General features: G+C 46.6%; 1 protein-coding gene across 1 annotated transcript in view; it reads right to left on the reverse strand.

Annotated features, from left to right (window-relative positions):
* ANAPC2 (anaphase promoting complex subunit 2) overlaps nucleotides 1-22,856 on the reverse strand; it is a 492,733-nt gene that overhangs the window by 383,892 nt on the left and 85,985 nt on the right. Inside the window, exon 3 of the mRNA XM_030206193.1 lies at nucleotides 9,582-10,195. Coding sequence (XP_030062053.1) covers nucleotides 9,582-10,195 — 614 coding nt within the window. The remainder of the gene's footprint in view (nucleotides 1-9,581; nucleotides 10,196-22,856) is intronic.

Here is a 22,856-nt window from a genome sequence, read left to right on the forward strand (position 1 = left end):
AAGCAACTCATCTGTATCTAACGAGGAACAGGCAGAGGAAACAGACACAGAAAGGATCATTGAAGAAGACAGTACAGTTGGAGAAGGGGAATCAATTGGAGAAGAACTCTCAGATTTTGAGGATGCGGAAAGGTCAGACCAACCTGTTGTCAGACGCTCATCCAGGGAAAACAAAGGTGTTCCACCCCCAAGACTGTCTTACCTAACAAAGTCAGCAGAAGCTCAAGAGCCCTTAACATGGGATGAGATTGAGAAAATGCCAGCAGAAGAAGCTGCTGAATGGCATAAAGCTGCACAAGAAGAAATTGATGCATTGGATAAAAATAATACTTGGATTCTTACAAAATTACCTCCTGGCAAGAAAGCTATAGGATGCAAATGGGTATTCAAGTTAAAAAGGAATGCACAAGGAAAAGTGGAAAGGTATAAAGCCAGATTAGTGGCAAAGGGATATCTTCAAAAATATGGAGAAGATTTTGATGAAGTGTTTGCACCTGTAGTGAAACACACGACAATTAGAACACTTCTGAGCATTGCAGTCTCAAAAGGCATGCAAGTCAACCACATTGATGTGAAAACAGCATTTCTTCACGGAGATATAACTGAAGACTTGTACATGGAACAGCCAACAGGTTTCATAAATACAAAACAAAGACAGCTAGTGTGTAAATTAAACAAAGGTCTTTATGGATTAAAGCAAAGTGCAAAATGTTGGAATGAAAAATTGCATGAAATATTGACAAATTTAGGATTTAAGCAAGGTGAAGCAGATAAATGCTTGTACACTAGGTGCACAAATGGACAATATGCATACATTTTAGCTTTTGTTGATGATCTGCTCATTGCAAGCAAAAGTGAGCAAGAGTACAAGGACATTGTAAAGTGTTTAAACCACAATGTTGAGATAAAAGAACTTGGTAATGTGTCATACTATCTTGGTATAGAAATTGAGAAACAAAATGATGGTTCTTATCTTCTAAGCCAGAAGCAGAAAATAAATGAGCTTATTGAAAGTTTAGGTATGCAAGATGCCCAAGTTGTAAGCACTCCCATGATCACTGATTTTCTGAAGGATGAAACAGTAAGAGAACCTTTACCAGATAACATCCAATATAGATCAGCCATAGGTAAGCTTTTATATCTAACTACCACATACAGGGCTGATATAGCAAATGCAGTAGGAATTTTGAGCAGAAGGGTCAGCTCACCTACCAAATCAGATTGGACTGCAGTTAAAAGGATGGTAAGGTATTTAAAGGGTACCATTGATTGTAAATTAAAGATTTCAGCCAATAGTAATCCAAAACTAATATGTTACTGTGATTCAGATTGGGCAGGGGATCATTCTGATTATAAATCCACAAGTGGATATGTGTTTATGTATGGAAATGTACAAATTTCATGGGCCAGTCATAAACAAAGTATTGTGAGTTTGTCTTCTACAGAAGCTGAATACGTGGCCGTATCGGAAGCGTGCAGAGAACTGATGTGGATTGAAAAACTTATGCTGGATTTTGGAATAGCTGAAAAGAGACCAATCCAGATAATGGAAGATAATCAGAGCTGCATCCGACTGTCACAGAATGACAAGGTTCAGTCACGCACCAAGCACATCGCAACGAAATACCACAACGTGCGAGAGTTGGCAAAAGAAGGGGTCATCAGTCTACACTATTGTCACACCAGTGAGATGACAGCTGACATCATGACCAAACCGTTACCCAGAGAACATTTTGTGAATCTGCGTATAAAGCTTGGACTTTGTATGAATAAATAATTGCATGACAGTTATGCATGAGAAGGGGTTTGTTGGAATGTAATTGTATTTTACATGCATTGCCTGTCACCTATTATTTCTCTGTGATTACTCTGTGACCTCTGATGTGAATTACTTAGAGAGGTCACACAGCTATGTAACTTCCTGTTGGGGGATAGATGCAGCACATGCAGCACATGGAGCACATGGAGCTCATGATCTCTCCTAACCTGAGAGGATCTATGGTGGTGTGAGCATCCATTACCATCTAAGCACATGGAAAGAGCTGATAATACAAATGTATAGTAATATGTATATATAAGCCTGTCTGATTATAATCAAACTACAAACTGTGAGTAAACAGATGTTTTGTTACTTCAACTTTAAAGTGACTCAGCAGTGAATTATTCAGGGGTGAATGAGAGAGAGATGAAGAAAGAAATTAACATTTCTAAAGCTGAAGCTGTGTGTACTAAAATCTGCTAATTATTTACTACAAATAATCCAACAATTTCAATATTGCACCGGATGCGCGATTAGATCACTCGGGAGGAGGGGGGTATCAGTCAAGGCCGGGGAGAAAGGCACTTCGAAAATTCTTGGCCAATATGGAGCTGGTGGACAGCTGGAGGATGGTAAGGGGCACACAAAGAGGATATACGTTCTATTCTCATGCAGCAAACTCATATACCAGGATAGATGGGTTGTGGGTACACCGAAACTGGGCACCAACGATAGTGGAGACAGAAATAGAGCCAATTCATACATCTGATCATGCCATGATATGGGTTAGATTACAGGGATGGGGCTACAGGAAGAACACTAGGTGGAAACTAAACGAGTCACTCCTGGGTGAGGAACAGGTGAGGGAGGAGGTGAAGACTAGTATACAGGAATACTGGAGAACAAATGATACAGGGGAAGTGGGGGATGGGATTCTGTGGGACGCAATGAAGGCAGTGGTAAGGGGTACATTGATTAAATGGGGAGCAAGGAAAAAGAGGGAGCGGGGACAGAAGATGATGGAGTTATGACAACGATTAAACAAACTTGAAAGAACCCTTCAGAGAAACCCATCTCCCCGGGTGTGGGAGGAGCTCCTGAAAATTAGGGGGGAGTTGGAACAAGAACTGATGGTAGAGGTGGAATATATGAGAACGAGAATCCGGCAGCAGTTCTTCGAGTTTGCTAATAAATCCAGCGCCATGAAGGCAAGATGTCTGAGAGCAAAACGGGTAAAATCTAAGATACAAAAAATCAAAGACGGTAAAGGAGGGTGGTTGTATACAGACTCAGACATAGAGAAGGGATTCCTAAGCTATTATAGGGACTTGTATAAAGCTCCGGAGGGAGAGTCGCCTGAGGCTGCTGCTGGATACCTGGACTCGATCCATCTGCAGAGACTGAATGAAGAGGAGCGCCAAAGGATAGAGGAACCAATAAGACAGGGGGAGATCATGGGGGTCATTACAAAACTCCCCAATGGTAAGGCCCCCGGGCTAGATGGCTTTACGGCACGGTTTTACAAACAATTTGAGAGTCTGGTAAGTCCCCTGTTGGTGAAGGTGGGTAATGGGGTACTGGAGGGAGGGGAGCTCCCGAGATCAATGATGGAGGCGGGAGCGACTGTCATACCTAAACCGGGGAAAGACCCGACGGAGTGCGGGTCATATAGACCCATCTCATTGCTAAATGTAGATGCTAAAATCATAGCAAAGGTGCTGGCCAACAGATTGGGCAGATTGTTGCCTACATTAATAAATTCAGACCAAGCCGGTTTCGTACCGGGGAGGCAAGTAGGAGACAATATCAGAAGAACATTGCACCTGATGTAGGATTTTAATTGCCAAACTTTAGACCATTCTTCCAGCTTCTTCAGATCTTTTTTCATGCTTTCCACTCCCTCCGGGGTGTCCACTCTGTTGCAAATCTTGGTGTCATCCGCAAAAAGGCAAACTTTACCTTCTAACCCTTCGGCAATGTCACTCACAAATATATTGAACAGACTGGGCCCCAGCACCGATCCCTGAGGCACTCCACTACTCACCTTTCCCTCCTCCGAGCGAACTCCATTTACCACCACCCTCTGGCGTCTGCCCGTCAACCAGTTCCTAATCCAGTTCACCACTTCGGGTCCTATCTTCAGCCCTTCTAGTTTATTCAAGAGCCTCCTGTGGGGAACCGTGTCAAAAGCCTTGCTGAAATCTAAGTAGATGACGTCCATAGCATGTCCTTGATTTAATTCTCCTGTCACCCAGTCAAAGAATTCAATGAGATTCGTTTGGCACGATTTCCCTTTGGTGAAATCATGTTGTCTCGGATCTTGCAACTTATTGGCTTCCAGGAAATTCACTATCCTTTCCTTCAGCATGGCTTCCATTACTTTTCCAATAACCGAAGTGAGGCTTACCGGCCTGTAGTTTCCAGCTTCTTCCCTATCACCACTTTTGTGAAGAGGGACCACCTCCGCCGTTCTCCAATCCCTCGGAACCTCTCCCGTCTCCAAGGATTTATTAAACAAATCTTTAAGAAGACCCGCCAGAACCTCTCTGAGCTCCCTCAGTATTCTGGGGTGGATCCCGTCCGGCCCCATGGCTTTGTCCACCTTTAGCTTTCCAAGTTGTTCATACACACTCTCTTCCGTGAACGGTGCTCTATCCACTTCATTCTCAGGTGTACTTTTGCCAGTCCCTCTCGGTCCTTCCCCAGGATTTTCTTCAGTAAAAACAGAACAAAAGTATCTATTTAGCAAATTGGCTTTTTCTTCATCATTTTTTACATAGCGTTTTGCTGTATCTTTTAGTCTCACAATCCCCTTTTTAGTCTTTCGCCTTTCACTAATATACCTGAAGAAGTTTTTGTCTCCCCTCCGTACATTTCTAGCCATTTGTTCTTCCATTTGCGCCTTCGCCAGACGTACCTCTCTCTTGGCTTCTTTCAGTTTCATCAGGTATTCCTCCCCGTGTTCCTCTACTTGAGATTTTTTGTATTTCTGGAATGCTAACTCTTTAGCCTTTATTTTCTCAGCCACTTGCTTTGAAAACCATATCGGTTTCCTTTTTCTCTTGCTTTTATTTACTCTCCTTGCATAAAGGTCTGTGGCCCTGTTTATTACTTCTTTCAGCTTGGACCACTGTCCTTCCACGTGTTGTGCATTCTCGCAGCCCATCAGCTCCTTCCTCAGGTATTCCCCCATTTTGTTAAAGTCAGTTCGCTTGAAGTCCAGGACTTTGAGTTTAGAGTGGCCGCTAACCACATGAGCCGTTATATCAAAACAAACCGTTTGATGGTCACTGCTTCCCAGGTGCGCAGCCACTCGGACATTTGACACACTATCCCCATTCGTGAGCACCAGATCCAGCGTCGCTCCCTCCCTTGTGGGTTCCGTCACCATTTGTCTGAGCAGAGCACTTTGGAAAGCATCCACAATCTCTCTACTTCTTTCCGATTTCGCAGAAGGAACCTTCAAATCTACATCCAGCAGATTAAAATCTCCCAACAACAGCACCTCTCTTTTCTTCCCCAACTTTTGAATATCAGCGATCAGATCTTTATCCAGTTCCTCCAATTGTGTCGGGGGTCTGTAGACAACACCCACGTGGACCAAGGTTCTATCCTCTCTTTTTAAGGTGATCCATATCGCTTCTTCCTTTCCCCACTTCCCTGTCATTTCAGTTGCTGCGATATCATTTCTCACATACAGAGCTACTCCTCCACCTTTACGTCCCTCTCTATCCTTCCTAAAAAGATTATAGCCTGGTATGTTTACATCCCATTCATGGGAACCATTGAGCCATGTCTCTGTGACTGCAACTATGTCCAAGTCAGTCTCCAACATCAGGGCTTGAAGGTCATAAATTTTATTGCTTAGACTATAAGCATTTGTGGTCATTGCTTTCCAACTACATTTCCTAGTATGTGTTTTGGGTATAGTGATTTGTGAGTGTCTTTTCTCTTTGGGTACCTTCTCCTCTTTTTGTTCCCTCTTCCTTGTTTTTTCTTTTTCTTGTGCTTCAATTTTAGTTTCAGGAACATCACAATGCTGTAGTGGAGCAAAAGAATTTTGTAGTGGCAACACTTGTGCGGGCGGATGCTTCTGTGTCACATGACGCCAAAAAGGCCTTCGATAGGGTGAATTGGGGTTTCCTGCGGGCGGTACTTCAGAGAATGGGTCTGGGAGGGAACTTCAGCCTTTGGGTGGAGGCACTGTACAAGAACCCAAAAGCGTGCCTGAATATCAATGGGGGGTACTCACCCTTTTTCCTGATTGGTAGAGGCACCAGACAGGGATGTCCGCTGTCCCCACTTCTTTTTGCCCTTTATGTGGAACCGTTGGCTGTGGCGATTAGAGACCACCCGGGGGTGAGGGGAATGAGGATCGGTGACCGGGAACACCGCATAGCGCTGTTTGCCGATGACATGCTACTCTATGTAAAAGATCCGGGAGACACACTGCCGATTATCCTGGGGATATTTGAGGGGTATGAGAAGTATGCAGGGCTCAAGATAAATAGGGACAAAAGTGAGATTTTGGGAGTTTCCTTAAGGGAGGAGGAGGAGGCAGAGGTGAGAGAACGGTTTGAGTTTAAATGGGCGAGACAAAGAATTAGGTATCTAGGGATTCAGCTACCGGGAGACCTAGAGAGGTTATTCTCACTTAACTATGGACGCTTGCAAGAGCAGATACAAAATGATATGTTAAGATGGAAAAACAAATGGCTGTCATGGTGCGGGAGGATGGCTGTGATTAAAATGAACATGCTGCCGCGCTTACTGTTCCTCTTCCAGACATTGCCAGTGGTGGTGCCGAAACCATTTTTAAAGAGATTGCAGAGCACCATACTGAAATTCATATGGGGTAATAAGAGACCGCAGCTGGCACAAAGGGTATTGTGGGGGGGAAAGGAGAGAGGGGGGAGAGCGGTCCCTAATCTGGAGTGGTATTATTGGGGATCCCAATTGAAGATGATTTTGGATTGGGAACGGGGAACAGAGAAACCTGCTATCCAAGTGGAACAAGCTTACTGGCCACAAAGGAAGTTGAAGTCATTGTTGTGGACTTCCGAGAATTTGGGGAAAGGGCATAGACGGCAGTGCAATCCGTATCTACGACATCTGCTGGAGATGTGGGGAACGATGAGGAGACGAAGGGGGCAACTAGCAGAGGTGTCATCAATGGCTCACATCAGGTGGGAACCCAAATTCATAGCGGGCAGGGAGAATGCCACATTTGCTAGATGGGAGCAGAGGGGTGTGGAGAGATTTAGAGATGGGATGCATGGGAGTGGGTTGTGGACCTTTGAGGAAATGAGCGACAGGTACGGGATTTCTGAGGGAGACAGATTTGCGTATACACAATTAACACATTTCATGGGGAAACGGGGGGGGGGGGGGGGGGGGGGGAATACCACGGGACAGAGAATGTTTGGAAAACCTGTGGGTACTGTTGGGAAAGGTTCCAAAGTCCATGTCGGTGGTGTATCGCTACCTCCAGGGAGAGGAAGAGCGGGCATACCCATTCCAGGGAGCGTGGGAGAGAGACCTACACTACCACTTTACAGAGCGGGAATGGGAACACATATGTGGGGAAGTACAGAAAGCCTCAGTATATGTATTGATACAAGAAAATGCCTATAAAGTCCTTACACGGTGGTACTACACACCAGAGAGGTTGAAAAAAATGTATCCAGGGACATCAGACGGGTGTTGGAGATGCAAGACACAGATAGGCACATTTCTTCATGTGTGGTGGACTTGCCCGGGGGTGGTACCATTCTGGCAAGCAGTGATGAAAGTACTAGTCCGGATTATGGGGACCTCCATGGTGTATAGTCCGCAGGCATGCTTACTGGGAATGTACAATGAACGAGAGGTGTGGGAAGAGAGCAAAATGCTGCGCTGGGGACTGGCAGCGGTTAAGTGTCTTACTGCGCGCTGCTGGAAGTCAGTGGACCCCCCAGATATAGCGGATTGGAAGGTTAAAGTACGACAATTGTGGTACATGGAGCGGCTGACGGTCTATAGAAGGGAGGGTGAACTCAAACACAAGAAGGGATGGACAAGAGTACAACACATGATAGAGCAACTCTAAAAGGGTTGGACGCGCATTCCAGGGAAGGGGGAGGGGGGAGTAGGGGTTAACATTTAGAGGGAGAAGGGGAAGGGAAGGGGGGGGACAACCATATATTAGTAAAAAACATTTGCATGACTAATGGGGGGAACACATAGGGGGCATTAAAGACGGAGGAAGGGTACTAGGGAATCAGGGGGGGATTACTGAGTTGAACATGGGGAGAAATTCAGCAATTAAGGGAAAGTTTACCTGTTGCAATAAAGTTAAAAGACAAAGATAAGAAGAACGGGATATGTTATGGGTTGATGGTTGTAAATGTAACTAAACGGAAAAGAAGTAATTTGAAATAGTTAATCAGTTTGTATGTAGAGGTAAACTTGAGAGATAGCCATAAAATTGATGTTTATTCAAGGTTAAATGTTATGAATGTAAATATATGACAAAATGCAATAAAAACTTTAAAGTTAAAAATCAGAAGATGAGATCGCCCAGGGAGATGAAATCAGAGGACAAGATCTTTTTACATATTTTCAAATTAGGTCAAGTTACTGGGAAAAATAAAAGTTCTTGCATAGCACAATTCCCCATCAATTTGGTTCCATGTGGTGTATACAATTAAGAAGCTAGAATAACACCAGGAACTACCATTGTATCTGGTGCCTAGTAAGAGTGTCTTTAAGAGAGGGGCTACTTCCTGGAGAGGTGGAAATCCTGAAAAGCAGTGCAAGCCCAAAGCTAAGATATTTAGAATTTATATATTTTCAAATTTGTGTTTTGGATTGTTTCATAAATTCTGAACTGCTCTCTTCCCTGTTTGTCCCTCTTTCTCAATAGAATTCTTGCATTCTGCTGACTTTACCTCTACCTTATATTAAAACAAATAAATAAATAAATAAATAAATACAACCTTCCTTTACTCTGACTTGGAGATCTACTGGTTCCTATAAGTTTCTATATTTCTGTCCTTCTGACTTTATGGCCAGGATTCAAATCCCACAGTTACTCTTTGTAATCTTGGGCAAGTCATTTAGCCCTCCAATGCGCCTCAGCTACAAACTAAGGGACCTTTCATTAAAGCTTAGAATATGCTAACAGAAGTAGCATGCACTAAATGTTAAGAAGCTTGTTTTATACCTATGGGCTTCTTAGCATTTAGCGGGACCCTTACAAAGATGTGTAAGGGCCTATGCTCATCCAGCGTGCGTTAAATCGGCATTACCGCCTGGCTAGCGTGTGTGCCTGGCGGTAATTCTGGCACATGCCCAAAACATGCAATAGAAAAAATTTTCCAGCGCAGGGGCGTTCCTGGCAGTAATCAGAAATTGGAATGCGCTGGACGGTTATCGCGCGGGTAACGTGTGAACCCTTACTGCTAAGTCAATGGGTGGCATTAAGGGCTCAGGCCGTAAATAGACGTGCACTGGTTTTAATTCTGCCGCACGTCCATTTCCCAGCCCCCCCCCCCCCCCCCCCAGATGGGGTGGAGAAATGGTCCAGCGCACGTCCAATACACGCGCCCACACTAACACAGGCCACTTTTTGGCACACCTTTGTAAAAGGGCCCCAGCGTGCGCTAATTCCATTCGTACGTGCTAAGCTTTAGTAAAAGGGCCCCTTAGATTGTAAGCACTCTGGGGACAGGGAAATACCTATTGTACCTGAATGTAAGTCATCTTGAGTTACTAATGAAAAAGGTGTGAGCAAAATAAATCAAACAGTCTTCAAATTTTGTGACACAGCCTGCATACTTACAAAATCTCACTCAGCTGCTGAAACTGCTCCATGGCTGAATGGCACCAGCACTCTCCCTTGGTACTTTCACAACCAGAGCACTCAGACTCCTCAGTTGCTCCATCCTCTGCATCGCTATCCCATTCATTTTCATTCATACCCTCAGCTACAGTATTCTTTCCCTTCCGTCTCTGCCTCATGTAGATCTTAAAGGAGCGACAGTAAAATTGTTGGATCATGTCCTGAAAGGTCTTTGCGGTAGAGAAGAACAGGATTGCTTTAAACATAGTATAAACTTTCTCTCGAAGGCCTTGAGATCCACACCCTAGAAGCAGACCCATGGCTGTCCACCTCTCTAAGATGTCAAGACTGTTCAGATAAGGATCCAATCGACGCTTAAGCAGACGGAAGGCATCCAGAAGCAGAAGGGTGTACTGCTGCTCTTCCACTGTGTTTTCATACTGTGTGATGCAGTTCCAAAACTCGGGGGCAATGCTTCCTTGCAGATCTGTCTGCAACACCTCTGCAAACCATTCTTCTATAATAGAATGCAAGTCATAGTGCCGCAACACTTCCAAAGCCCGCTTCATCTCCGCTTCTTGGAACATCTCTGAAGAGTCAGATCGAAGGGCTGGCTAGAGAAACAACCACATTTTAGGAACAAGCAAAAGTGACCAGAAAAGAGTTAACAATAACAAACTGCACGGGAATGTTGACACCACTTTAGGAATGAGATTAGTTAATGTTAAGCTATGTTATGCAAAATTAACCCAGCTGGAGAGACTGCCCCAATAGTAATAAATTTCCTAAACATTTGCAATTCTTTCCTTGTAGAAACTCAGAAAATAACAATAAAAAGTGATTTTGGCCCAAAATCTTGACAGAAAAGCTGTATTCAGAAAGTTGTATTTCACAAAATTACCTAGAACTAGCAGTGTTTCCCAACCTTTTCAAGCCTCAAAAATATCATACACCAGCATCCATGGGACAAGAAGTATGGACATGGGAGAGGGCTTACACGACCAAAGAAAAGCTACACAAGAACTACAAGCCCCGTTGGAGTGTCAGGTGGTGGTGCTGAGTGCAATGCTTGTGCTGCACAAAGTAGGACCCTGTTATCCATACCCTCAGTAAATCCTACACTACAGAGGTCATTCCATATCTAGAAGAATGACAGTGGTACTCACTGTTACATACCACTTAGAAATGTAGCTAGGTGGTAAATAAGTGTGATAAATGAAATGGTCTTCAAGAGACACAAATAGGATATCCTTAATGATATGCATTACCACATTAACACCACAATGTATAAAAACTTTATTAACACTTTAATCAAATTCTTAAAACTATACAACAAAATGCTACATCAACTTGCTTCCTCCCTCCAAGCCCCCAACAGACCTACAGTTACAGTTATTTTACTTATAGCCCGCCATTCCCATATAAACAGTTCATAGCGGATTGCAGAAAGATCCTAGAACACAATAGTCTAGGAAATTACATAGTATGATTACAAGATGTACTTGAACCTAAACAGTATCATAAGAGAAAAATAGATAATAAAGGTAACTGCAATCATTAGTCACGTATATCTGAAACCATGTCTTTAAGCCTTTCTTAAATATAATATAGTTAGTAATAAGTTGTAAATTAACCAGTATAAATTTCCAAAATTTAGCAGCTTGAAAGGCAAACAGATAATTTTCTTTGAAGTAATACCTCAGGGACTCGGGAAATCAAATAACGCCAACTTTTGAAAATTATATAAATAACTGGCCAATGAGTAATGCACAGAAATCATATATAATGGAACTTGTCAAAATGCAATTTTCCATAACAAGCAACCCAGCTTAAAAAGTATCCTGGCCTCAACAGTTAACCAGTGAAGCTTAACAAAGTAGACAGTTATTCTGTTTTCTTAAGGGAGAATATTAGGTGTAAAGCCACATTTTGGACTGTTTGAATTTTTCTCAACAGATATTTTGGTTAACCCAAATAGATAATGTCACCATAATCAAGCTTCCTAAGAATCAGAGACTGTACCACTAGTTGAAATGGACCTACAGACAAATATTTGGGAATAACCAGAGTCCCATTCATTATCAAAGCATTATTGAACCAACAATCCAGTAGTACTGTTACAAATTTTACTGCCTAAGTTCCACTATACGAAGTCTTCCCCTCCCCTAGAGAGATATACAAGACCTGCACTTACGATATGAATGTGGTATAAAATACGCATACTTGCTCCTCATCTATCTTTGCCATGCCATTTTCAAGACTCAGACCATAAAAAAAGTCTGCCCTGCACTGGCCTTACTTCCCAGATATAGGAGCTGGTGTCAAAACCCACTCCAGCCCATCCTGATTTGTCCTACCATATATGGGACATAGGCTGTAGAAGTCCATCTGGCATTGGCCTCACATCCCCACTGCTGGAGTTGCCATCAAAGCCCACTCCAGGCCATCCTGATCTGTCTTGCCATATATATATGGGACACAGACCATAGAAGTCCATCCAGCATTGGCTTCACTTCTCCAGTGCTGAAGCTGCCATTTAAATGTGTTAAAGTTTTGTACTGATACTATTCTATTTCTATTTAGAGATCCTTTGTGTCTGTCCTATGTACTTTTGAATTCCATTACCGTTTGTTTCCACCACCTCCACTGGGAGGGCATTCCAGGTATCCACCACCTTCTCAGTGAAAAACTATTTCCTGATGTTACTCCTAAATCTGCCACCCTGTAACCTCAAATTATATCCTCTAGTTTTATCATTTCTCCATCTCTGGAAAAGGCTTGTTTCTAGATTAATACCATTCAAGTATTTAAATGTCTATCATATCTCCACTATCCCTTCTTTCCTCTAGGGTATACATATTCAGGTATTCAAGTATCTTCTCATACTTCTCTAGGATTGTGCCAATAACTAACTTTACCTAAATGAGATCTCGTTATTTAAATTGCAGATTCTATTACTACATACACATTAACTGCAATACATCCTATATAATAAAACACACCTCCAACGTTCTGAAGCCGAGAAAGTGAAGCCTTCAAGCCTTGAAGCATTCATGCGCTCTGTAAGGCTCCATCTCCTGAATTGACGTCACGTAGTTCCGGGTACGTCAGCCGCAGCACTGACCAACCGCACGATAGTAGCACGAGGCCCTGCTGCCGCTCAACTCTCCACCCCCCTCCCCGGAGGTCGCCAACCCTCCCCCCTCCACCCCCCCAGGGTCACCACCATTCCCCCCCTCCACCCCCCTCCCCCCTCCCGAGTTCGCTGCCCAGGCCAAAGAACTAATTAAAACAACAAAAATGCTTTAAAAAAAGCAAACGCGGCACCGCAGGCAGCCGTCAGGCATTGGCTGTTGGCTCTGCAGCCACTCCTCTCAACTCTCACGTCAATGCCCCTGGAGCAGACCCTGGAAGAACACAGTGACGTGAGAGGCGAGAGGAGCAAATGCAGAGCCGACAGCCAATGCCTGATGGCTGCCTGCAGTGAGAGGCTGTTGAAAGATAGAGGGGACACATTGGGAGGGGGTGCTGAGACCAGAGAGGGGGTGCTGAGACCAGAGAAGGGGAGAGAAGGAGGGGGTCCAGAAACCTGAGAGGGGGGGAGAGGGGGGGAGAGGGGGGGAGAGGGAGGGGGGAGGGGGTCCTGAGACCAGAGGGGGGAGGGGGTCCTGAGACCAGAGAGGGAGGGGGGAGGTATCTCTGTCACACACACACTCTCTCTCTCTCACAGTCAGTGTCTTCTTCTCTCTCAGTCTCACACACTGTCTCTCACACACTCAGTGACTCACACTATGGGAAAATTAGGTTCTTACCTTGGTAATTTTCTTTCCTTAAGTCACACCAGATGAATCCATTAACTGATGGGTTGTATCCGCCTACCAGCAGGTGGAGATAGAGAACACTGAAAGACCATAGTGCCTCTAGGACGGCTAGCCCCAACTGCCTTCAGTATATGAGATTTCCAAAGCAGAGTGATAACATAAACTTTCCTCACATCGAACAATCGCCCCATAACAGGAGCATCAAAGGAGGGACGATCTCAACCTCCTGTAGTAGAACTTCATGTAGAAATTCTGATTTCCAACTTCTCCCAATGAGATTTATATCTGCATGAAATATCTGAACAAAAAACAAAGTCAGACAGGGAGGGATCATGGATTCATCTGCTGTGACTAAAGGAAAGAAAATTACCAAGTTAAGAACCTAATTTTCCCTTCCTTGTCATCAGCAGCAGATGAATCCATTAACTGATGGGATGTACAAAAGCAATCCCTACTTAGGGTGGGAACAGGCCACACCACGAGCCAATACTTGAGCTCCAAAAACAGTGTCCTGCTTCGCTGCAACATCCAGCCTGTAATGCCGGGCAAAAGAGAGCTGAGAAGCCCAAGTAGCCGCACTACAGATCTCTTGAAAAGAGAGTGCACCCGTTTCAGCCCACGAGGAAGAGATGGCTCTCGTGGAATGCACCTTAAACGCTTCAGGCAGAGACCGACCTGAAAGCAGATACGCAGAAAAAATGACTTCCTTGAGCCAACGGGCTATAGTGGCCTTAGACGCTGGACCTCCACGCCGAGGACCTGACAACAAGACAAAAAGGTGATCAAGAGTCCTGAAGTCATTAGACATCTGTAGATACTGCAACAACGCCCTGCGGACATCCAAAAGATGTAACTGCCCAAAGGAGTCCGGGAACGCTTCCCTAGAAAAGGAAGGAAGAAAAATGGGCTGGTTCAGGTGAAACGCTGAAACCACCTTAGGCAGGAAGGAAGGCACTGTACGTACCGTTACTCCGGACTCTGAGAATTGCAGAAAAGGGTCCCGACAGGTCAGCGCCTGCAGCTCAGACACGCGTCTAGCCAATGTGATGGCCACCAAAAAGACTGTCTTAAGAGTCACATCCTTCTCCAAAGCTCGCCGAAGCGGCTCGAAGGGCAAACACTGAAGAGCCTTCAACACTAGCCCCAGGTTCTAGGCCGGACAGGGCAACCGGACAGGAGGACGGAGCCTAATCACCCCTCTGAGAAATCTGGCAATGTCCGGATGAGCAGCAAGGGACCAGCCAGCGACCTTCCCTCGATAGCATGATAATGCTGCCACTTGCACCAGCAGGGAATTGTAAGCCCTCCTGCAAAAAGTCCAGCACAGTTGAGACTGAAGCTTGCGTGGGTGTGATCGCCTTTGAAATACCCCATGCCTCAAATTTGCGCCAGATCCGAGCAAAAGCTGCAGAGGTGGATCGCTTGCAGGCCTGTAAGAGAGTGGAGATGACTTTATTAGAGTAGCCCTTGTCTCTCAATTGCGCCCTCTCAATAGCCGTAAGACCAAATCGGCAGGGATCCTCCATAGTCACCGGACCCTGAACCAACAGGTTCGGCACCAGGGGCAAATGCACCGGCATGTCCACCATACCACGGATGCCTTGGCCAATCTGGAGCTATAAGAATCACCAGACCTCGGTGCTGTCGAATCCACAGTAGGACTCGCCCTATCAAGAGCCAAGGATGGAACACATACAGGAGGCCCGAGGGCCAGGGTTGAGCCAGAGCATCCAACCCCACCGAGTGAGGATCTCTCCTTCTGCTGAAAAAGCGAGGTACTTTGGCGTTTGCACTTGACGCCATTAGATCCATTCTGAGTGTCCCCCATTTGGCACAAATCTGAAGAAAGACTTCTTCTAACAGTTCCCATTCTGCCGGGTCGATTTGATGCCTGCTGAGAAAATCGGCTTGCACGTTGCTCTGACCTGCAATGTGAGCTGCTGACAGCAGCTACAGGTGTAGCTCGGCCCAGTGGCAAATCTGAGCAGCCCCCGCGGCCAGGGCCCTGCACTGAGTGCCGCCCTGATGATTTATGTATGCCACCGCTGTCGTGTTGTCTGACAGAACCCAGACAGCAAGCCCTTTCAGAGTCTTTTGAAAGGCCATAAGAGCCTGGAATATCGCTCTCAGTTCCAAGCGATTGATGGACCACCCCGCTTCCACGGGTGTCCACACACCCTGAGAATAGTTTCCTTGGCAATGCACTCCTCAGCCTATGTCACGTGTTCCACAGCAGGAACTGGGTTTGTGAGCCCTTGGACCACTGCCGAGGTGCGGCAGTGCAAGGCAAAACCACCCCACACAGGGATAAGGCAGAACTCTTTTTATTTATTTAATTATTTATTGCACTTGTATCCCACATTCCCCCACCTATTTGCAAGCTCAATGTGGCTTACATAGATTTGAAACATTGTCATCACAGGATATCAGATGCAATTATTAATGTGTAATGATTAGGAGAGGTAAGAGAAGACGGAAGAGAGTAATTAGGATAGTTGTAGCAGGTAGGCATTCTTAATTTATTGGGTTAGTGGGGTGACTTAGTAAGGCTATAGGTTATCATTGTGGGACTAGCAGAAAAAAGAAGAATGTCTTCAAGGCTTTTCGAAGGATAAATGTTTTCATTGATTAATTTAGTGAGGCTATATATAGGTTATCATTGTGGGACTAGCAGAAAAAGAAGAATGTCTTCAAGGCTTTTTGAAGGATAAATGTTTTCATTGATTAATTTAGTGAGGCTATAAGTTCTCATTGTAGGCCTTGTTGAAGAAGAATGTCTTCAGGGATTTTCCAAAGACTGTTGTTTCGCTGATTGCTTTCAGGTCTGTAGGTAATGCATTCCATATCTGCATGCTCATGTAGGAGAAGGTAGTGGCATGCATCTGCTTGTATTTAAGACCTTTGCAGCTGGGGTAGTGCAGGTTGAGAAATTTGCGGGATGATCTTGTGGCGTTTCTGGGAGGTAGGTCTACAAGGTTTAGCATGTAGATTGGGGCGTCTGTGTGAATGATTTTGTGTACTATCGTGCAGATCTTGAACGCGATGCATTCCTTGAGTGGGAGCCAGTGAAGTTTCTCTCTTAGGGGTTTTGCACTTTCATATTTAGTTTTTCCAAATATGAATCTGGCGGCCGTGTTCTCGGCAGTTTGGAGTTTTTTGATTGTCTGTTCTTTGCATCCGGCGTATAATGCATTGCAGTAATCTAGATGACTTATTATCATTGACTGTACCAGGGTGTGGAAGATGTATCTCGGGAAGAATGGTTTTATTCTTTTGAGTTTCCACATGGTGTAGAACATCTTTTTCGTTGTGTTTTTCACGTGGCTGTCAAGAGTGAGGTTTCGATCTAAGGTGACTCCAAGAATTTTCAAGTTTTGTGAAACACGAAGAGAGCAGTATGGTGTGTTTATGGTGGAGAAGTTTTTTGTGTTATGCTACGAGGTGAGAACAAGACATTGTGTTTTTTCTGCATTAAGTTTTAGTTGGAATGCATCTGCAAAAGTGTGCATTATTTGGAGGCTTTGGTTGATCTCGTTGGTGATTTCATTTAGATCATGTTTGAATGGGATGTAAATTGTGACGTCATCTGCATAAATGTAGGGGTTAAGGTTTTGATTGGCTAGTAGTTTGGCTAGCAGTACCATCATTAAGTTGAATAGTGTTGATGACAGAGGTGATCCCTGGGGGACTCCGCACTCAGGTGTCCATGGAGGTGAACTGTCCGCATTCGTTGTTACTTGGTATGATCTTGTGGTCAGGAATCCTTTGAACCATTTGAGAACTGTGCTTCCTACTCCAAAGCATTCTAGTATATGTATTAGTATATCATAATTAACCATGTCAAAGGCACTGGACATGTCGAATTGCAGGAGGAGGATGTTGTTACCAGTCGCAATTGTCTGTTTGAATGAGTTCATTGCAGATACTAGTACAGTTTCAGTGCTGTGGTTCGACCGAAATCCTGATTGAGATTCGTGCAGAATTTAGGTATTCAGTAAGTTGTTTCGTTACTATGCCTTCCATGAGTTTGGTCATGAGTGGAATCGATGCTACTGGTCGATAGTTAGTTAGGTCCATTGTGCTTTTTTTAGCATCTTTCGGCAACGGGGTGAGTAGGATGTTTCCTTTATCCGTGGGAAAGAGTCCATTTTGAAGCCTGTAATTTATGTGGTTCGTGAGGTCTGTTTTGAATTGTTTGGGTGCAGATCTTATTAAGCTGTTAGGGCAGATGTCTAATTTGCATTGTGATTTGGCGTATTTTCCTAGCCAGTGTGAGATTTCCTTTGGTGAGAGCGTGTCAAAGTTGGTCCAAGAGCGATCTGCTGGGCATTCTCCGGGGTTTGGGTCTAGACATTCAAGGATATTTGTGTAGTCCGTTGTGTTGGTGGGTATCATGAGTCGGAGCTTTATGATTTTTTCATTGAAATAGTTTGCACATATTCAGCAGACTGCTAAAACCTGTCATTTCTTTCTCTATAATATCACCAAAATTTGCCCTTTCCTTTCTGAGCACACTACCAGAACCCTCATCCACATGCACAAGATGGCCGAAAAGTAAGGAGCTCCTGAGGTCCAGAAGAAATAAACCCACCTGGACCACCTAACGCAGCCTCCGACTGGACCGGAATGGACCGGAAATGAATCTGAGCTGATCCACAGTTAACCGAGAGTTGCAGGATCGCGACGACCTTGCTAAAATCCAGCACGCGGGAACAAACCCGGGACTGGCCGAGACGGCCTGTCCACAACTGGCCTCGTGGTCTCGACACATCCGCAACACATCCCTGGCTGGACAGGCCCATCTGGGCCTAAAAGAGCCCGCCAGGTCACCCCAAAACAACCGGACTGAGCAGAGACCGGACCAGAGTAGAAGCGGAGTTGAATCGGCTCCCAAACTGAGACAGTGCCGCAGCGCTCTAAGGCGAGCGGATGAGCAGGCGAGAGGCCCGAAACTGATCGGAGCTGTTGGCCTGCCGCACCCCAGGTCTGACTAATCAGACCGCGACGAGATCGGCCGACCCGTTGTCCGACGGCCTCGCGGAGAGGTGTCGAGGGAGTGGAGCTTCCCCGGTCCGGTGTGCCGCTGGGATCGGTCGGACCACCCAGGACCTGTGATGCCCAGAAGGTCGGAGGAAGGCCGATCACCGAGGTGGGCGGACTCAAGAGGATAGAAGCACCGCACGGAGGCCGGAGAATCGGGAGCCGATCCATGGGCCCCTAGACGGATCGGGAACACCAAGAAAGCCACCCGAAGGTCCTGAACCGGAGGCACAGCAGAAGCTGATGAGACCAGGCTGGGTGAGATCCTGTTGACTAAGTGGCTTCACTGCTTACATAGGACTACATAGACTCACTTCCATTCCTACCCTATCATACCAGCTATGAGTCCTGCAGGCAGTGTCTTTGAGTGCACTAGATGACGGCAGCACAAAATCGGGGAAATAGAGACTAAATAACACTGATTCCTTGCTTATAATGGCCACAGCAGGTTTTACTTCCACACCAACCTACTCCTGCCAACTAAAGACCTCACGTACGTATAACTGATGAGATGCATACCCAGACTCTGACAGGACCAGCTAGACTTCACCTGCATTTGACCACCGTTCCTCAGGAGTTGAGCCCGAGTGCAGGTGGCCGGCAGGACTTACTGGACAAGGCAGGAACTGGATACCAGCAGGATACACACAGGGACTAGAACACACAGGGAGGCTAGGCAGAATACTAGACTAGGGCTCTAAGACAGACAAGGGACAGAACTGCAAGCAGCCACTGAAACAGGGGGAAAACACTGATAGATAAGAGACAGAACTGAAAGCTGCCAGGCAGCCACTGAACAAGAAACACAGACAACCTAGCACTAGACAAAGACATACAAATAAGAACAAGACTGGGAAACAAGCAATACAGTAAACAAGCAGTACAGAACACAAAGCTACACAAAGACTAAACTAGAATCAGGCAAGAATACAAACTATAAACTGGACTAGGCAGAAGTGCAGCAAGCACCAACAAACCAGGGCCTTAGGCAATGCAAAGGCCAAGCAGAGAGTTTCAAAATGGCTAACAAGCCATGGCTAACAGCTGCAGCAATCACCAGGCAACTACGGGTGCTGTGTAGGTTCAAACAAAACAAGCAAGTCTGGCAGGCCGGAAGATCCGGACTGGACTAGGCTGAAGTCTGGAACGGGAAACAGCACACAGACACTCCAATGCAGCCAGCACACAGAGACAGAGACAGAACTAACACAGGAAGAACAGACAGGAGACAGCTCAGAAGCTGACCGCCGGAAATACAGTGAGTCTGAGAGGGGTCACGGCAACACCAGGCACCAGGAAGGAAGCGCCAGGGGCATTCCTTTGCGCAGCATCCTGTCGGAGAGCCACCACTCCAAACTGAGCCGAGCCGCAGGGAGCAACGTTAGTCTGCGTTGATATTCCTGGGACATCGGAGACCATTGTTGAAGCAGGGCAATCTGCAGAGGCCTCATATGGGCTCTCACCCAAGGCACCACCTCCAAGGTGGCCGTCATTGACCCCAACAGCTGGACAAAGTCCCAAGCTCGCGGGCGAGGCATTCGCAGGAGCAGACGGACCTGATTCTGAAGCTTGCACCGCCTTGGTTGGGGAGGAAGACCAACCCCGAGGCCATGTCGAACCGGACCCTCAAATACTTGAGAGAGTGAGAGGGGGTCAGGTGACTTTTGGGTAAATTGACCACCCAGCCTAGCGCCTGCAGGACCACCACCACTCTGCTGTGGCAAGACGACTCTCGGATGCAGAGTCCGCTCTGATGAGCCAGTCGTCAAGATAAGGATGAACTCTGATACCCTCTCGCCTGAGACAGGCAGCTACTACCACCTTTACCTTGGAAAAGGTACGGGGAGCTGTGGGTAGGCCGAAAGGCAAGGCCTGAAACTGGAAATGCTTTCCCAACACTGCAAAGCGGAGGAACCACTGGTGTGGAGGCCAGATAGGAATGTGCAAATAAGTTTCTTTTAGGTCCAGAGACGTGAGAAACTCTCCTGGCTGTACCGCCACAATGACGGAGCACAGGGTTTCCATGCGGAAATGTCGTACTCTGAGAGCCTCGTTTACTCTTCGTAAGTCGAAGATCGGCCTGAAAGACCCGCCTTTTCGAGGCATGACAAAATTAATGGAATAGCGGCCGCAGCCACGTTCGGTGGGAAGCACAGGGATCACCGCTCCGAGGTGCAGCAAGACTTGCAAGGTCTCCTCTACCGCCGCCCATTTTACGGCAGTGCCGCATCGGGGCTCCACAAACACATCTCTCACCGGGGCACCGAATTCCAGTCGGTAACCTTCTCTGATCAGGTCCAGGACCCACTGATCTGAGGTAATCTTGGTCCACTCCTCTAGAAAGCGGGAAAGACGTCCTCCTATTGCAGGCAAGGAGGAGAGTGGACTGGCGTCCCATCATTGTGGAGGACGGCCCTGAACTCCTGGCCTTGAGCCTGCCGCTGCGGAGCGTTTGTCCGAGCGAAAGGAGTTCCTCTGCTGAAAACAGGCATGTTGAGAAAACCCAGCAGAGCACCCCAGGCGATACCTTCGAGCTTCACGGAAGCGAGGTCTGGAAGAGGAGGGAAACACAGAAGAACCCTTGGAAGAAGGCCTCAGCCTATCCTCAGGTAACCTCTGGGGTTTAGATTCACCCAGGTCTTTCACAATCTTCTCCAATTCCTCTCCAAATAACAGGAGGCCCCGAAAGGGTTGCCTCACCAGTCTTACATAAGTACATAAGTAACGCCATACTGGGAAAAGACCAAGGGTCCATCGAGCCCAGCATCCTGTCCAAGACAGCGGCCAATCCAGGCCAAGGGCACCTGGCAAGCTTCCCAAACGTACATTCTATACATGTTATTCCTGGAATTGTGGATTTTTCCCAAGTCCATTTAGTAGCGGTTTATGGACTTGTCCTTTAGGAAACCGTCCAACCCCTTTTTAAACTCTGCTAAGCTAACCGCCTTCACCACTTTCTCCAGCAACGAATTCCAGAGTTTAATTATACGTTGGATGAAGAAATATTTTCTCCGATTTGTTTTAAATTTACTACACTGTAGTTTCATCGCATGCCCCCGTCATCTGCCCAATGCCGCAGCCAAAGAAGGCGGCGGGCGGACACCGCCACAGACATCTGTTTAGTCAAAGCTCTGACCAGATCATACAGGGCGTCAGCCAAAAATGACAGGGCCGACTCCATCTGCGGGGCAACCTCAGAAAGGGGGCCCGCACCATCAGCGGGCTGTTCCACCACTTGCTGTAGCCAGGAAAGACATGCCCGGGCTGCATAGGAACTGCAAATAGACGCCCTCAAGGCAAGGCCCGCAATTTCAAAGGACCACTTCAGCGTGGACTCAAGCCGCTGGTCCTGCATGTCTTTCAAAGCGACTCCTCCCTCTACTGGGAGAGTGATCTTTTTTGTCACCACCGTGACCAATGCATCCACTTTAGGCATCCCCAAAGGGGCCAAGTGCTCCTCACGCAGAGGGTAAAGCTGACCCATAGCCCTGGCCACTTTCAAAGGCCCATCAGGGTCAGACCATTGAGCAGAAATAAGCTCTTGGATGGAGTCATGCACAGGAAAGGCCCGAGTAGACTTCTTAGTACTCGCCATCCTAAGATTAACAGAGGAGGCGTTGCCTTCAGCAGGATCATCAATCGAGAGGGCCTGCAAAGTGGTCATGGTGGAAAATCCGGACCGCATTGGGATCATCCAAATACAGTGGCAAACAAGCACCCTCCTCTGGATCATCTGTCCCTGAGGGTCTGCCAGAACCCTCAGACTCTCCACAGCCCAACCACCTGGGGGGGGGGGGGGGGGGGGGGGGGAGAGGGTATGCGCCACTTTCAGATGGGGAATTTACCCGTCTATGTTTAGCGTGTTTCCAACGCTCGGGGGAGGAAATAACCTCTGAAATCCCCGGGGCATCAACACCCGGAGGGAAACCAGGAGGCAGCGCACTGTCAGACACCTGCAGCAGAGCTCTTTTCAGCATGAACGCCTTATGCATTAACAGCACAAACTCAGGGGAGAAAAACTTACCCTGACCCTCTGCCTCCAAATTAGGAGAAACGGATGTAGGAGCTCCTCTGGCAGTCTCTAAACGAGGCGTCCCCCTGCCCTCAGACTCCTCCGCAACCGCAAGGGTTGAGGCATGCGGCGCTTCCAAAATGGCGCCCGCTGCCAGCTCCGTCGAGTGGGAAGAACATCGCTCGGCATGCTCAAACCAGCGTGAGTGTCTAAGGAGCACGTTTTACACAGCCCCGCTGCTGATCTGCGTTTACCACAACGGGAGCAGCGCTTAACTCCTTCAGCAGCCATCGTCCGTTTTTTCCAGGACGGGAATATAGCAATAAAATGGCGGCTTCACGCCAAAACTTACCCCGATCTGAACGGCGTCCGCGGGATCTCCCCGGAGGAGCTGGGCACCAC

This window comes from Microcaecilia unicolor, chromosome 6 (genome assembly GCF_901765095.1).
Source record: "Microcaecilia unicolor chromosome 6, aMicUni1.1, whole genome shotgun sequence".
Taxonomy (NCBI): Eukaryota; Metazoa; Chordata; class Amphibia; order Gymnophiona; family Siphonopidae; genus Microcaecilia; species Microcaecilia unicolor.